At 54.4% G+C, this 14104-nt stretch overlaps 1 protein-coding gene across 1 annotated transcript; it reads left to right on the top strand.

The window, feature by feature from the left end:
* Positions 1–7735: 7735 nt before the first annotated feature.
* Positions 7736–13308, top strand: EIF2B2 (eukaryotic translation initiation factor 2B subunit beta). Its single transcript, XM_082057539.1, has 8 exons — positions 7736–7944; positions 8523–8643; positions 9195–9343; positions 10093–10256; positions 10542–10637; positions 11310–11447; positions 12108–12174; positions 13083–13308. Exons 1-8 carry the CDS (start codon positions 7782–7784, stop codon positions 13238–13240), a joined length of 1056 nt encoding a protein of 351 aa, XP_081913665.1. The 5' UTR covers positions 7736–7781; the 3' UTR covers positions 13241–13308.
* Positions 13309–14104: the final 796 nt, after the last annotated feature.

Below are 14104 nucleotides of genomic sequence, written 5' to 3'. Positions count from 1 at the left end.
ACAAAAACTCATCCCTGCATTACTCTTAAGCTGACTGTACCCAAGACACTCTGTGTCACCCCCAAAGCCCTTGGAGGACACCCCTGAAATCCTCAGGGCATTATTTTTGCACTGCTGCCATTGAGGACACTGGAGTCAGTCAGATCAGGGCTGGAGGCTTCTGCTGGGGAAAGTGCCAAACACACCATGCCCCAGCACCAGGCACAGCCACCTCCTGAGGCGGCTGCTGCTGCTGCTGCTCAGTGGGCAAGAGTCCCCCTCACAGCTACCTGCACTGTGACAGGACTTGCAACGTCAAAGCAGCATGAAGATGTAAGGCGCTGGGCTCCTCTTGTCTGCCCTTCATCCCAGAGTGCCCATGTTTCACTGCTGGTGTTCCATCCGATAGCTTTCCCCAACCCTGTGATCCATCTCTTAGACTCTCCCAAGCTCCCCTATCAGTAAACGTGAAGGACTTGATTCATAACTAATGCTGAGATAAACCAGCTCAATGTTCTGTAGGTTGGGTCTCCACAGTGGAGGTGGAAGGCGAAAGGCAGAGGTTGGAGACTGGCTGCTTGGAGCTGCATGTACCTGGATGTGAGAGAGTGGGAACGGGGATGGACATGGTCTGGCTGGCGGTCCCCCAGCACCAGCCTCTCCGCACCAGGAAACCCAGGCCTTTGCGCCAGGAGATTGCCACTGATTTCTTCCAGGAAACACAGGGACTTCCAGTGCCTTTTCAGGAAAGCAGGGTGGTACCAGTGACCCTGGATGGTCAGCATGGCTCCTCAAGGAAACAACCTGCAAGCAACCTCCTGGGGCACCTGGGCCCCATTGGACTCCCCAGAGTCATGTGGCAGTGGCTCCAGTGCTGAGGGATGCCAGCAGCAGCTAGACATGAAGAAGAGATTTTTTACAATGAGGGTGGTAAAACACTGGCACAAGTTGCCCAGAGAGGTGGCAGGTGCCCCATCCCTGGAAACATTAAAGGCCAGGCTGGACATGGATCTGAGCACCCTGATCTTGTTGAAGATGCCCCTGCTCATTGCATGGAGGTTGGAGTAGATGAGCTTTGAAGGTCCCTTCCAACCCAAACTTTTCTATAATTCTATGACCCCTCACTCCTGGCGGCTGCTTCCCGTGGTGTCAGTGCCTCCTCCCAGCCCAGGTGCGCAGGGGGATGTGTTTGCCGAGGGGGAGGCTGACAATAGGGGGAAATGGGCCGTGCCGTGCACCCCGATGGTGGTGGCTCACGGCCCCGGCTGCCCGCAGCAGGCGGAAGCGCCGGCCTTAGTCAGCCCCGGCTGCACGTGGCAGGAACTCTGCTGTTTGTTTTGGTTCCTCGGGGGAGGTCTGGCCTCCCTGGGGACCCGTGGCTGAAACCACAGGCACCTGACAGCCCGGTCCCATGCCTGGAGAGAGTGGGGTCTGTCCCCACAACACCACAGCAGCAGTGGGTACAGGCGCTGGGGCCAGCCCAGGTCAGACACAAGTTTTGGAAGGGCACAGGAGCGCACTAGGGCTGAGAGTGTTCAAGGCAGGAGCCCCAGGTGAGGGAACAGCTTAAATCCCTGACAGGGGCCAGGGACCATGCCACTGAGGAGAATGAGCCTGAGACTGCCGGACCCAAGCCCTGGGAAGCCAGGGCTCTCAGGCAGGCAGTGCTCCACGAACACATCAGGGATGGCAGACCCAGCACTGCTTAGCTTAATGCTTTGCCTTTCAGTGCCAGCCTCATTTAACACCAAAGCTGAGCCCAAGGCAGGGGACAAAGTCACCTTCCCACCAGGGCAAAGCCACAGGCAGGCAGCAAAGTGATGCTGGCAGCAGATGGGAGGGTTAATGACAACCAGCCATCTTCCAGCCCAGCTGCTGGTTGGCTGTGCCTCGTGGGGAGGTGAGAGAGAGCTCACACCACCATGAGCAGCACTTGGTGGCCAGGAAGCCCCATGCAGCAGGGACCAGCCAGGCCATAGGTGTTTGGAGGAAAGCACAACACTGGAGCAGGGCAAGGCACCAGGGAGCCGAACCACAGCCCCAAGCTTACGTGGGTGCTTACAGGTAAGTGTTGCATCAGCAGCCTCCACTGGGTGTGCAGTAATGGTGCCAAAACAGCCCCTTGCACACAAGGTGCCAAGAGTCTGTAGTAAGGAGATGCAGCTCCCATGGCACGGCTCACCCTGCTCAGCCCAAGCTCCTCTCCTGAAGCCCGGGGTGGGAGCAAAGCCACGAAACACCAGAAACCCTGCAGGGATTTCCCCCCAGCAGCTGCAGAGTACTGCACTTGTGAAAGCCAAAACAGGCTGCAACCAGGACAAGACTGGTGCAGCAGTGTGTGCATGACCCCCTCCAACACCAGCAGACATGAAACACCCCAGGCCTGTACAGGGCAGGAGGGATGGGATATGGCAGCCCTGGGAGGGACAGGAATATCCTAGCAGGAACACAGCAGCCCCTCTCTCCACGAAAGAGAAAGAGGTTACTTCTCCACTGGACAACCAAGCATATTCTGCACATCTATTGTGTTTCGTCTCCTTTGAGAAAAGGGCAGCGAGCATTGAACAGAGAAGAGAGTCGCACAGACACAAATCACCCACTGCTCTGCCGCTGCCCCTCACCTCCCAGCTCTCCTGGCCCAGCCAGCTGGCGGGCAGGGGCTGCCAGGCGCTTTTCTCCTCTGCCAAACTCGAACCCAATCCACACCCAGCCCAGAGCTTCTGGCGTCTTATCATGTGGATGCAGTTCTCAGGCTTTTAGCTGTCATAATATTGACACAAAGCAAAATAATAGTGATGGCGAGACTCTGCCTGGCTCTGGAAGGCAAACAGGCGAGGAGACAGGGAGCAGCAGGCTCCGCTATTGTGCAGGATGAGGCAGCAGCCTGGGCTGCTTCCAAGCTCTGCTCCCCGGCATCCCGCCTGCTGATAAGGGGGGACATGGGATGCAGGCGGAGGGGGGATGCAGGCTCTGCAGCTTGCTCTCCCAGTCAAGAAGCGAACGTGTGCATCGGCAGGGCTTCGTCCCAGAGGCTTTCCCAGAACGTGGGCGGAGGAGTGGCTCATCTCTCCCCTTCCCTGAAACCTGGCAGCTGCTGAATAGCTGCCATCACCCGCAGCAAACAATGAGCAAAATGAGCCTGGGGCCAGCTGCAGCACCGGGAGCGGAGGAACTGCAGGGAGCTGGCCGGTGACCAGGAAGCAGCCCAGACTGCTGGTGTCATGGACCCCTCGGTGACCACAAAGCAGCTGATCTGCGCTTTGTCTCATCCCGAGAGCCCAGCTTCCTGCAGCAGCGCCAGGTTTGCTCGGGGGCTTCTCCAAAGCCAGCCTGGAGGGATGGGGCCCTGGCATCTCCTCATCCCTGGCTCAGCCAGCCTGCAGCATGCCCTCTGAGCAGGACGGAGCCACAGCCAACACCTGCACGGTGCCACCAAGATTCCTGAGCCAGTTGTGCCTTTGGTAGCACCGAGCAAAGCCTCTGCCAGGTATCAAGGCCCAGCACACCACTAGCAATGCTGTTGCCAGCACATCCCACCCAGACTCACATAGTGCTCCCTCGTCCCTCGCTCGGGTTTGTTTTCCTACATGACATGCAGCAACTTCCCACACTTCCCTCATCTCTTCCTGATCAGCCTGGCCTCTGAACCGGCTGCCTCCAGCTGCCTGCAGCCCACACGGAGATCTGGGGAACCACCATGGGTGAACAAGCTGATGAGTGAAGCTCCACATCCAGGGGAGGCATTTGGAGGCCAGCTTTCCAGGCCTCTCCTGGGGGTTGGGAAGGGCAAGGAGAGCCCAGCCTGGGCAGCTTTTGCAACAAGCCCTAGGAAAACCCTCCTGCTTCCCAGCCTCGGTCTCTATTTTTAAGGCTCCAAAAAGGAAGGGGTGCAATGTCAAACTTGCTGGCTGGATAGAACCACCTACTCATTTCCCACAGGGATCACAGACTCCATCAGTACCACAAGGGTCTGGCTATGGGCTCAGCCTGCCCGCGGGTGCTGCGTTGACGTGAGGATGAGCCAGCAGCCATTTTCCAGGTAGAGAAAGGCACACGTACACATGGGCTGCTGAGCAAGGAGCTGCATCAAATCCTTCGCCAACCTGAGGCGCTGAGTCCATCCTGTTACTCCCCAGAGCAAGCCCTGCCTGTTTCTCTGTGGCTGCCCACGCAGTTAGAGCAGCTACACTTTCCCGAGGACAGCCAGTTTAGGGGACAGTTGTTATTATACTAGGGTCATCAGCAAAAACCAGAACACGTGCCCTGGTACCTGCAGCGTCAGCTGTGAATTTCAAGCATGCTAAAACTGCTGATGACTCAGGTAGTGTGTGTGTGCACCTCCCACAGAGCTGAGCTTCCCAGCTATTCATGTACCTGCTTTTGATCATGGGCTGTTTGTTTGGGTTTTTTGTATTCTTTCACTGGAAGCTCAAGTTTTAAATATGCATTCAGCACTCGGTTCCATTCCTTTCACTTACAAAGTGATCTACTTTCTTACTTTCTCCCCAGTAGCACACTGGTTTGGGGACCCTCAGCCCTTCAGCAGATTCACTCCTACCTCCTTACAGCTGTGCCTCCACATCTGTGGCTGTGAGAGTTTCAGGCCTCTGTTTTTGTCTCAAGCCTTTGAGCATGGACTTTCCAAAGAGCAATCATGTCACACTGACAATACCTTTTGTGCATCTTTCTCCTTAGACTGTGCTCCGTGTTCCACCCACTCCCACATACCATGCCATCCTTAACTCGGTCACTCATGCTCAGTGAGCAGCTCAGGCACCCAGCGATGACCCTACCCTGCTTCCTCCCATGTCACCTATCCCATCTCTGCAGCCCGCGCTGTGCTGACAGCCTGCTCTGCTCCTGCTGGGCTGCGGCTCCACTGGCTCCCGCCTGCTGGCTCCTTCTCCCCGCCTGCCTGAGCACAAGCAGCTCTCTTGGCTTACCCGGGTGCTGCAGACGAGTCCAATTACTAGAGTTCAGCAAACTCTGATTCCCTTCCCTGGCATTTCATCCAGCCCACTTATCCGCCGAGAGTTCCTAATCCAAACAGCCTCCCAGCACAGGATGTTCCAGTGCTCCCAAACTCTATCCAGCCTGTCCAGCCTTCTCCTCCCTCACATGAGCACTTGAGGGATGACATCCAGCCCCCTGGGATGCAGAATTCACTGGGTGGAGGGGACGCAGTGCCTTCAGCAGCCATCCCTGACGGTACAGAGCAGGATACCATCCCAGGCTGGCTGTCAGCTCTCTGAGATGAGACAGATTTCAGCTCTTCTTCAGGCCCAGAGAATGCGCTGCCTCCCTCACCCAGCCAGCTCATCCCCTGCGCAGCTCTTTGGCCCACAGCAGCAGCACAGTCTGCAGTCATGTCAGCCTCCTCGCTGCCTCATGCACCAGCTGGGAAGCCACAGCAGCCAACTGCGCCAAGGGACCTGGAAGTACCTGGGAGGTGAAGGGAAGGAGGGTGTTCTATGCAGCTAGCAGTTGCCTGCGGCCACAGCAGGAGAGGGTCCCAGCAGCTGTAGCCCACCAGGTGAATCTCCTTCCAGCTGTCCAGGGATGCACACACATACCCCTCACATTGCCTTGGCCATGGTAGCTAGCACAGCCTGCAAGGCAATGGGATTTTAGCTGAGTACACCAGGACACCAACATGTGCCCCCTAGCTGCCTTCTCCACTTGCCCCACACTCCCTGCCCTCCCCTCACTGCCACTCTCACTGCTCCCTCCTTTTCCGTCCTCCTCTGAGCAGCCGGAGCCCAGGGTTTGTCTCAGCTCTCCAGAGAGCTGCAGGTTCTGGCTCAGCTCAGCTACACGGGGCTAGCAGCTCCCAAAATCCCCATTCAGAGGCTTTCATTCATGAAATACAGGGCAGCAGACCAGGCACAGGACTCTGCCCCGGGGGACATGGGACTGCTGGCCATCTTTGGGCAGCTGCAGCAGCAGTGCCCAGTGGAAAGCGCTGTAGGGAACAGGGCAGGAACAACGTGAGCAGGGAAAACCTCTGCAGCCTGGCAAGAGGCTGAGAAGAAACTGCCCTGCAATAGTTATTGGGACTAGAGCAGGGAATGTAAACAGCCCGGCATCCACACGGAGGTCGTAACCTCAGAGTCCGTTTTTCCTTCCTCTTCTCCTCCTGCCTAATCTCCAAGAGCTGCTCTGTTTACTAGCAAGATAAATAAACAAACAAAGGAAAGCTTCGAAGCAACGGTTATTTTTTTTTGGCCAATTCACTGCATGCCCCAGTCCCAGGATGCACGCGTGGGAGCGGCCTCTGGACGCCATGGCAGCTGGCACACAGCAACACGCAGGGACTCCCTGAGGCAGGAAGCTGATGGGTGCGCACAGCCCTCCCCCAACTTGCCTGCAGCGTAGCTTCCTGGAGGGGCTAAAGGGAGAACTGTGTTATCCTGCACAAATGCAGAGCCGGGCAGACCTTGCTCCAGGGAGACTCCCAAAGCTGGGGAGACAGAAAGAAAAGGCAACAGGGAACAAGGATGTGCCTGGTCAGCACAGTGGGGTGCAGCACAACCGAGCCGACAGCAGGGCAAACCCTGTTACCCTCTACTGACTCTCTCCAGGGGCAAAGGATGACAAGCTCATTAAGAAGGGAAACTCTAATTTCCAGCCGGGGCAGCAGCACCCCCAAGCACATCTGAGCAAACCCAGACACATGGCCTTTCACCAGGCATTCAAGGGATGTGGTGAGCTTCCTTCCCCAGACTGGCAGGCACTCTGGCTTCAGGCACATGGGGACACTTGGGGCAGCAGCAGCAGGAGAGAGGTGTGGAAGGACTCTTGGACCAGCCCAGGCACTGGGTGACAAACCACCTGTGATACATCCTCAAGACCCTGCACACCAGCTGTTGGTATCTTGCTGGGGACCCAGCAGTCCCTGGACGGCAGCTGGCTGTAGAGAACCAGACAAGCACAAAAATGATGCGATGAGCACCTTGGGCCCTACAGGCCACTGCAGGAAGCACCCGCCAAACGCTGCCAGCATAAACCCGTTTGCTTTGATTTCCTAATCTAAAACAACAGGACACAGAACAGAGCCACAGCATAAAGTAACACCGCAAGTTACGCCACTGCTCCTGCCTGGCCCCTGGACACAGAGCTCCAGGAACCAGACACAAAGGAGCTACATTCCTGCCTTATCCAGGGCTGGTTCTGGCTCTGCCAGCAAGAACAATTGGACTGCCAGGAACTGCGCCTTTCCCACCCCATTTGCTTTGGCTCTTTGTGCCTGGAACACCGCACGGTCCAAAGTAAATCCCTGCACATGGGCTCTCCCTGCGGCTCGGCACAGACCCGACTCCCTCCCTCCCTCCCTCCGGCCCTTCCCGACGCCGCCCGCTCCGTTCGCCTCCAGAGCGGCGGCAACGGCGACCCGGCTGCTCCGCGCGCGGCGGCCCGGCCGGCACACAGCCCCCGAGCGGTGCCTCAGGGCACTTCCCCGAGCGGGCTGCCCGCGCCTCCCGGCTCCCACGCCTCGGTGCCCCGGCAGCCCGCCCCGGGCACCGCCGCCCGCCGGGACCTCCGGCCCAGCCCGCCGCCGTCCCACAAGCCCGCGAGCGGGGTCAGGGGTCACCGCCTGTCTGTCTCCCGGGTTAGGAGGGTGTCGCGCCCTCCACCCCCGTGAGCCGCAGCCCACTCGCCGGTCGCACTTCTCATTGGTTGCGCCGCCGCCGAGGGTGGGAACACTATGGCAGCCTTCGCCAATGGAAAGGCGGGACGGCGGAAGTGGGAGAGGTGCGCACACCCGCGAAGCCCCGCGGGCCCGGAGCGCAGCCGCTGTCGCCATGCCGGGCGCTGCCGAGCGCGGCTCCGACCTGTCCGAGCAGATCGAGGCCTTCGTGGCGCGGCTGCGGGGCGGCGGGGAGCGGCCGCGCTCCGAGGACACGGCGCGGCAGACTCTGTCGCTGTTGCGGAAGATCGTCGGTCACGGGCGATGGAGCCGGGCCGGTGAGGGCGGCCGGGCGGCGGGGCAGGGCCCGCGGAGGCAGCGGGCGGACGCAGCGCTTCTCCCGGGAGCCGGGCGAGCTGCGAGAGGGCAGTGGCGCCTGGAGGCCATCCGGCCGTGCTCCTGCCGGGCCCGGCGGTCCGGTGGCGGCGGGAGCAGCGGGGCCGGGGCGGCTGGAGCCTTGCCTGCAGCTGGCGGCGCGTCTGGGTTCCCGGTACTCGTCGTGCTGCCCGTCAGCCCTCTAAAGTGTGCTGTGCTCGCCGGTGTCACGGCGGGAGGGGCTGCACAGTGTCCTCTGCGGTGCGTCAGGCTGAGCGCTGGCCGGCCCAGCAGCAGCTGGTTTCTGCTGCCACTGAAACGCTTGCGGCCTTCTTTAAGTTTCGAGTTTGCGTTGCATCCAGATCCTTATAGAACCAGCTGCTGTGCGATGGCCTCCTGCTCACAGGTCTGACCTTCTCACCAGCGCTGCGTTACTGGTGCCAGAGCCTCTGGCCCCGTGCTGCTTGGGGGTGGATGCGCTGGGTGATGCTTGCGGGGGCTCTCTCTGGGCAGCTGTGACCGAGGCCCTACCTGCTTTCAGGGGAGCTCATGGACCTGATCCGAACAGAGGGCCAGAGGATGACGGCAGCCCAGCCGTCTGAGACAACCGTGGGCAACATGGTGCGGCGAGTGCTGAAGATCATTCGGGAGGAGTATGGCAGGTGACAGTCCCCTCTCTTGCTATCCATACCTCCCCTAGGAGCCCAGAACAGCCCACCCATGCAGTGTGTTCTTCTGCTTCTGTGAGACCCGTTTAGTTTCCATCACCCCCTTTCTCTGCGTCTCCTACACAAGGATTCAGCAAGTTTAGCATCAAGGGAAACCTGTTGTTTTCAGCATAGCCGATGACATTTCCTCTAGTGAAATTCCCCTTGGTGTATGTGATGTGGGTGCATGACAACAGTCTGTGCCCTGACCTTAGGCTGTTCTGTCCTTGTGTTCCCAGAAGGGTCCCTCCTGCTAGAGCAGTAGCCTTGAGCCTGCTCCTCATCTGTGGGCCACAGCATTTGCACATAACTTGGGAAGGTGCTTCTTGGCAGAGCTCCGGGTGTCTTTTTGCCAGAGACAGCTAGGGAAGCTCTGTGGCGTGCCGTGCCTCCTGCATGTGGTTTTCCTTCCTCTCTGTTCAGTGTGCTGCACTGTGGGGACACTACTCAGCCTGGCTGTGCCCCTGCGCTCTCTCCCGAGGCTGAAGGGCTGCTTCTTTCTGCAGGCTTCACGGGCGCAGTGAGGAGAGCGACCAGCAAGAATCCCTGCACAAACTCCTGACTTCTGGAGGACTGAGCGAGGATTTCAGCACCCATTATCCTCCCCTCAGAGCTAATGTTATTGAAGCTATTAATGAGCTGCTGATAGAACTAGGTACAGATGAGTCTGAACTGCCCCATGACTGGGGCTACTTATGGGATGGGACTGATGCTTCCCCTTCCTCTTAGGCAGAAAGAAAACAGGAAGGATGTGGGAGGCTTAAGCTGAAGGAATCAAAGTTTTTCTCCTCCCAGGACTTAGTTCAAGTCCTCTTAGGCTTACAGGGAGATGGGTGGAACATGGTGGAGGGAACAGTATGGGGGGCTTTTGGCCTGTCATCTTGGTCTTCTGGGAAGTTGAGTTGAGCCCTCTGAAGAAGAGTATCAAAAGTATGCCAAGGTTGGACTTAATCCCTGTGCGTGTATGACCCAACTCTCATAACAAAGTACTGTGACATGTTTTTGTGCAATCTTGTGACAGATCAGATATCCAACTCTTCTTCTGAGGCCCAGGTTGCCCTGCCTCTCCTTTTCACCTGGTTCTAGTGCTGTTGAACTGTAAAACCTTTGAATTTCTGTCACTAGTTGTTGTGTGGGCATGGTGGTTATCTGGAGTAGTGCTGACACAATCCGTTCCCCTCATGATGGAGTTTTCAATACAGCTATTTCTATGAGCAGCTAGGGGGCATAGGGCATTCAAGGGCCAGCTTCTTGGTCCCTCTCCACTGGTAAAAAGAATGGGGAGAAAAGCTGCTCCTGCTCTGTCAGTGCTCATAGCATCGCTTTAGTTAAAATGATCTTGTTGGAGGGCAGCCCTCGCAGCACAAGTGTTGCTTTTACACCCACAGCTTCCTTTTGTTACAGAGGGCACCACGGATAACATCGCTATGCAGGCGCTGGAGCACATCCATTCCAACGAGGTGATCATGACCATTGGCTACTCGCGCACTGTGGAGGCCTTCCTGAAGGAAGCTGCCCGCAAGCGCAAGTTCCAGGTCATTGTGGCGGAGTGTGCACCATTCTGCCAGGTGAGGCCCAGCCTGGCTGTCTTCTCCAGGTACTGCATTGTCCCATGCGTTCTTGCTGAATGCTTTTCTCTGGGGGCAAGCTGAACATCACAGAAGCTCCTCTGCAGTGAAGAGATTGAAGACAGCTCGTTGGCCTGTCCCTTGTCTTTCAGTCAGAGGGCTGTATTTGTGCTCTATCACTTGGTGTTTTTGTGGTTCACACAAGAATTGGGTGCTAATATCTCTAAGCAGCTGCAGTCCCGGAGCTATGTCCCAGGGGACCAAATGGTTTCTCCCTCTTTTTAGGGTCATGAAATGGCTGTTCGACTGTCTAAAGAGAACATTGAAACTACTGTCATGAGTGATGCAGCTATTTTTGCTGTCATGTCTCGAGTCAACAAGGTAAGGAGGGGCTCCAATGGAAGAGGGAGTTAATGGCAGGTTTGGAACTTTAGGCCTTCCAAACCAGCTGCAGATCCCAGCAGTGATGGATGCATTTCTTTACTGAAGACTCAAAATTGTAATGGTCCCTATTTACAACTGGGGTGGATATTCAGTGTGGAACCCCAAGTCAGTACAATGACTAACTGCATGTTTTTTCTGCCTTAGTGGCTAACAGGCAGAACAGTTACAAGAAACAAAGACAGCAAAGCCTCAGAGGTTTAAATACATGTTTTTTAAAGAAGATGGAACAAAATTCAGCATTTCCAAAGGGGAGAAACTCTCCCTGTGTGGAACACAAGATAGGTTGCCTACTTTGCAGGCTTGTAGAACAACAGGGAACACAGCCCCTTTTCTGCATGGTGTTCCCTGCAGTAAAATGTACATCTGTCCTCTGAAGTTCTCTGTGCTGGTCTTACCATGCTGGAGTCATGCTCTTGTTAGTGAGGAACGTCTGCGTGCAGAGCCAGTGCCATATAAAACAGATGAGGCATCCAGCTGCCCTATGACTCCAGCCTTTGGCTGGCTCTTCTGACAGACTCCTCCAGCTTGTCTGGCAGGGTCGGAACCAGGAAGTGCTCCTTCCCCACTTTGCTATGGAACATTCTGTCTAATGCTGATCTGCCTTTTAAGGTCATCATTGGTACAAAGACAATCCTGGCCAACGGCGCCCTGATTGCTGTGAGCGGGACTCACACCCTGGCACTGGCGGCTAAACACCACTCCACTCCGCTCATCGTGTGTGCCCCCATGTTCAAGCTTTCACCGCAGGTAAGTGCAGCAGCTCTTTGGGACCGCACCTGCACTATGTAGAGATGGGGTGTGATTTTCATGCTTATGGAAGCTGTGGGTGGAGAGCACTGTCTGTCCCAAGGTGAGGCTGGCAAATGAGCCACCTCCCCCATCCAGCACAGGTAGGAGATCCTCACCCAGATCTGCCACAGCTGCAGATCTCCTTGAAGCACCCTCCTCTGCCACCTGTGCTGATTACGCAGTGCATTGGGTATAAGGATGCAGACTACCTACTACAGACTGACATCACCTTACTTTTTGTAATTTATACCTTTAGTGTTCAAAGACTCTCTGTACTGACAGAGGAGGTAGGTGGAGATGCTTCAAACTTTCTTACACTCAGTACTTTTTCGGTATTGTCAGATGAAGTTGAAGATAGAGGACGTCGCTTCTCTGCTCCAGTTCCCTAGGCTTTGTACAAGGGCAGCCAGGTCATAGAAGGCTCTAAACACTGAGGAAAAACCTTGCACCTGTAGATGTTACAGAAGTTCTAGGCATAAGCACTATTTTAAATAGATGTAGTGTCATCTGGCAAGTCTTCCTCTGCTTTAGCTTCCTTCCAGCACCCAGGATCTGTTTTCACTAGGATAATGAGGCAGTCTCTTTTTTCCTAACCTTCCTGTACTCTTTCTCATTCAGTTCCCTAATGAAGAAGATTCATTCCACAAGTTTGTGTCACCACAGGAAGTGCTGCCGTTCACAGAAGGTACTGGTTCTTCTTTATACAGGCTAGTCAAGCTGGTTCAGGCTATAATTTTAAAATGTTTTTAAATAGCTCACGTAAAATTTAAACATAAGACTGTCCTGTAACCAGACAGAAAATCCTTTTCTATTGTCTTAAGCAGAAAAAAGTGCCAGGAACAATCCTGTTTTGTATGTAACTTTTTTTTACAAAAAGTACAGAAAAATTATTTCCTTTGAACACTATCTTTGCACTTCTGCTCTGAAATAGTCAGTGTTTTATTATAGGATTGTGATAATGGTTCCAGGCAGGTGGCGGTTTCCTCTGGGACAAAGCAGATGCCCAGCGCCAAGGGCAGCTTCCTTTCCCTCCTACAAGTCACATTAACTTCTTGAAACTTTGTTATGTGATCCATTTGCTGAAACCCATTCTCTCTGCAATAGGCCTCCCACTCAAGCACCATCTTTAGAAAGGTGTCAGCCCACGTATTAAAGTCTCTTTCAAAGCCCTGTTCCTATGTGATGAACTTTTGAAATGAAGAGATGAAGTTCAGTGCAGGTTTTTGGTTTTGGCCTTCTGAGATTTTGTTGAGATAATAACCTTGGCAGCATCAGGATTCTTGCATTCTAATTACATATTGGCAGCTTTTATGACAACTAGTAAAACTCCACCAGAGGAAATTTGGGGTTACTATTGGTAAAAACTACCAAAAGAGAGTTCTGCCACTCATCCAGGATTGCTGTGTATCTGTAATTCAACGACATCAGTGAGGAAGTTGGATGTCCCAATAAAGGATTCAGGATGTCCCCATACCGACTTTAGGGTGGTATGTGTGTAGACAGTTTCTTTAAGGAGCTCAGGAAGACATGCAGAAGGCTAACTTTAGTTTATTTGAGTTGCTTTGTCTAATATTGCTGCTGTTCACTTTACAGGGGAGATCCTGGCCAAGATCAATGTTCACTGCCCAGTGTTTGACTACGTACCCCCAGAGCTCATTACTCTCTTCATTTCTAACATTGGGGGTAATGCGCCTTCCTACATCTACCGCCTCATGAGTGAGCTCTACCATCCAGATGACTACGAGCTCTAACGCCACGAAGCACGTCACTCTCCAGACTTTTCTTTCTCTGTAGACAGATGAAACAGCTAATTAAAGTGTACGTTGCAAAGATGGGTTGCTGTGGGGAACTGGCTCAGCAGAATGTCTTTCCCACCCAAAAACAACTGACAGCAGAGCTCTTGTATGGGTATTGATCACTGTGCTGTGTTATGTGGAGCTGCTCACCCACTTTGATTTTGAAACAGCAAGGATTCTGGAAGAGCTAAGCTGTTACTTCAAGGTGTGCTGCAATAAAGGCTGTTTACAGTGATCTCACTGTTAAGCACATTTTCCATATACAGTTAATTTAAATCTTCAGCAGGAGTTTAACCAGTGTAGGGAGTTGCCTGCACCTATGATGCAGTAGCAGGCTTTAAGGTGTGCTTTCCTATATTGAACATGAGAGAAAGCCATTTGCAACTGTCTTCAAAATGGATTTTTTTGGTACAATGTTCTGACAATTTCTGGCAAGTTACTGAAATACAAACAAGCTTTCTCTACAGTGCTGGAATGGAAATTCCATTCTGGATGAAAGGCAGACCTTCAGAAGTCCCATCAGCTAGCTTGTCCACATCCCTGTCCGAAAGAGCTCAAGCTCTTGCTTCACTTAATGTAGTCTGAGGGTATTTCCTCTCCTATACTACTTGCGTGACTTCGATTAGTCTGCTTAGGTGGACATCTTGTCTCATTTGGAAAGTTTTTCATTTTTGTGAGGGGCAGCATGGAATGTCTTAGAAATATGAGGCTCTTGCAGGTCAGTCAGATCATTTTTCCTTAGTCCATTTTGCCAATGTATGGCAACACACTACACCACGGTTAAGGCACCAAATGAGAGTAGTTTCCACTGCTTGTTTT

This window comes from Streptopelia decaocto (genome assembly GCF_964273445.1).
Source record: "Streptopelia decaocto genome assembly, chromosome: 7".
Taxonomy (NCBI): domain Eukaryota; kingdom Metazoa; phylum Chordata; class Aves; order Columbiformes; family Columbidae; genus Streptopelia; species Streptopelia decaocto.
The sequence above is the reverse complement of the archived record's forward strand: the minus strand, read 5'-3'. Positions and strand labels throughout refer to the sequence as shown.

Bases quoted from the DNA above. Each gene is read 5' to 3' on its own strand.
- EIF2B2 (XM_082057539.1), top strand. From the start codon at position 7,782: ATGCCGGGCGCTGCCGAGCGCGGCTCCGACCTGTCCGAGCAGATCGAG. The intron at 10,257-10,541 runs GTGAGGCCCAGC...CCCTCTTTTTAG, and splicing joins AGTGTGCACCATTCTGCCAG to GGTCATGAAATGGCTGTTCG. The intron at 10,638-11,309 runs GTAAGGAGGGGC...CTGCCTTTTAAG, and splicing joins TCATGTCTCGAGTCAACAAG to GTCATCATTGGTACAAAGAC.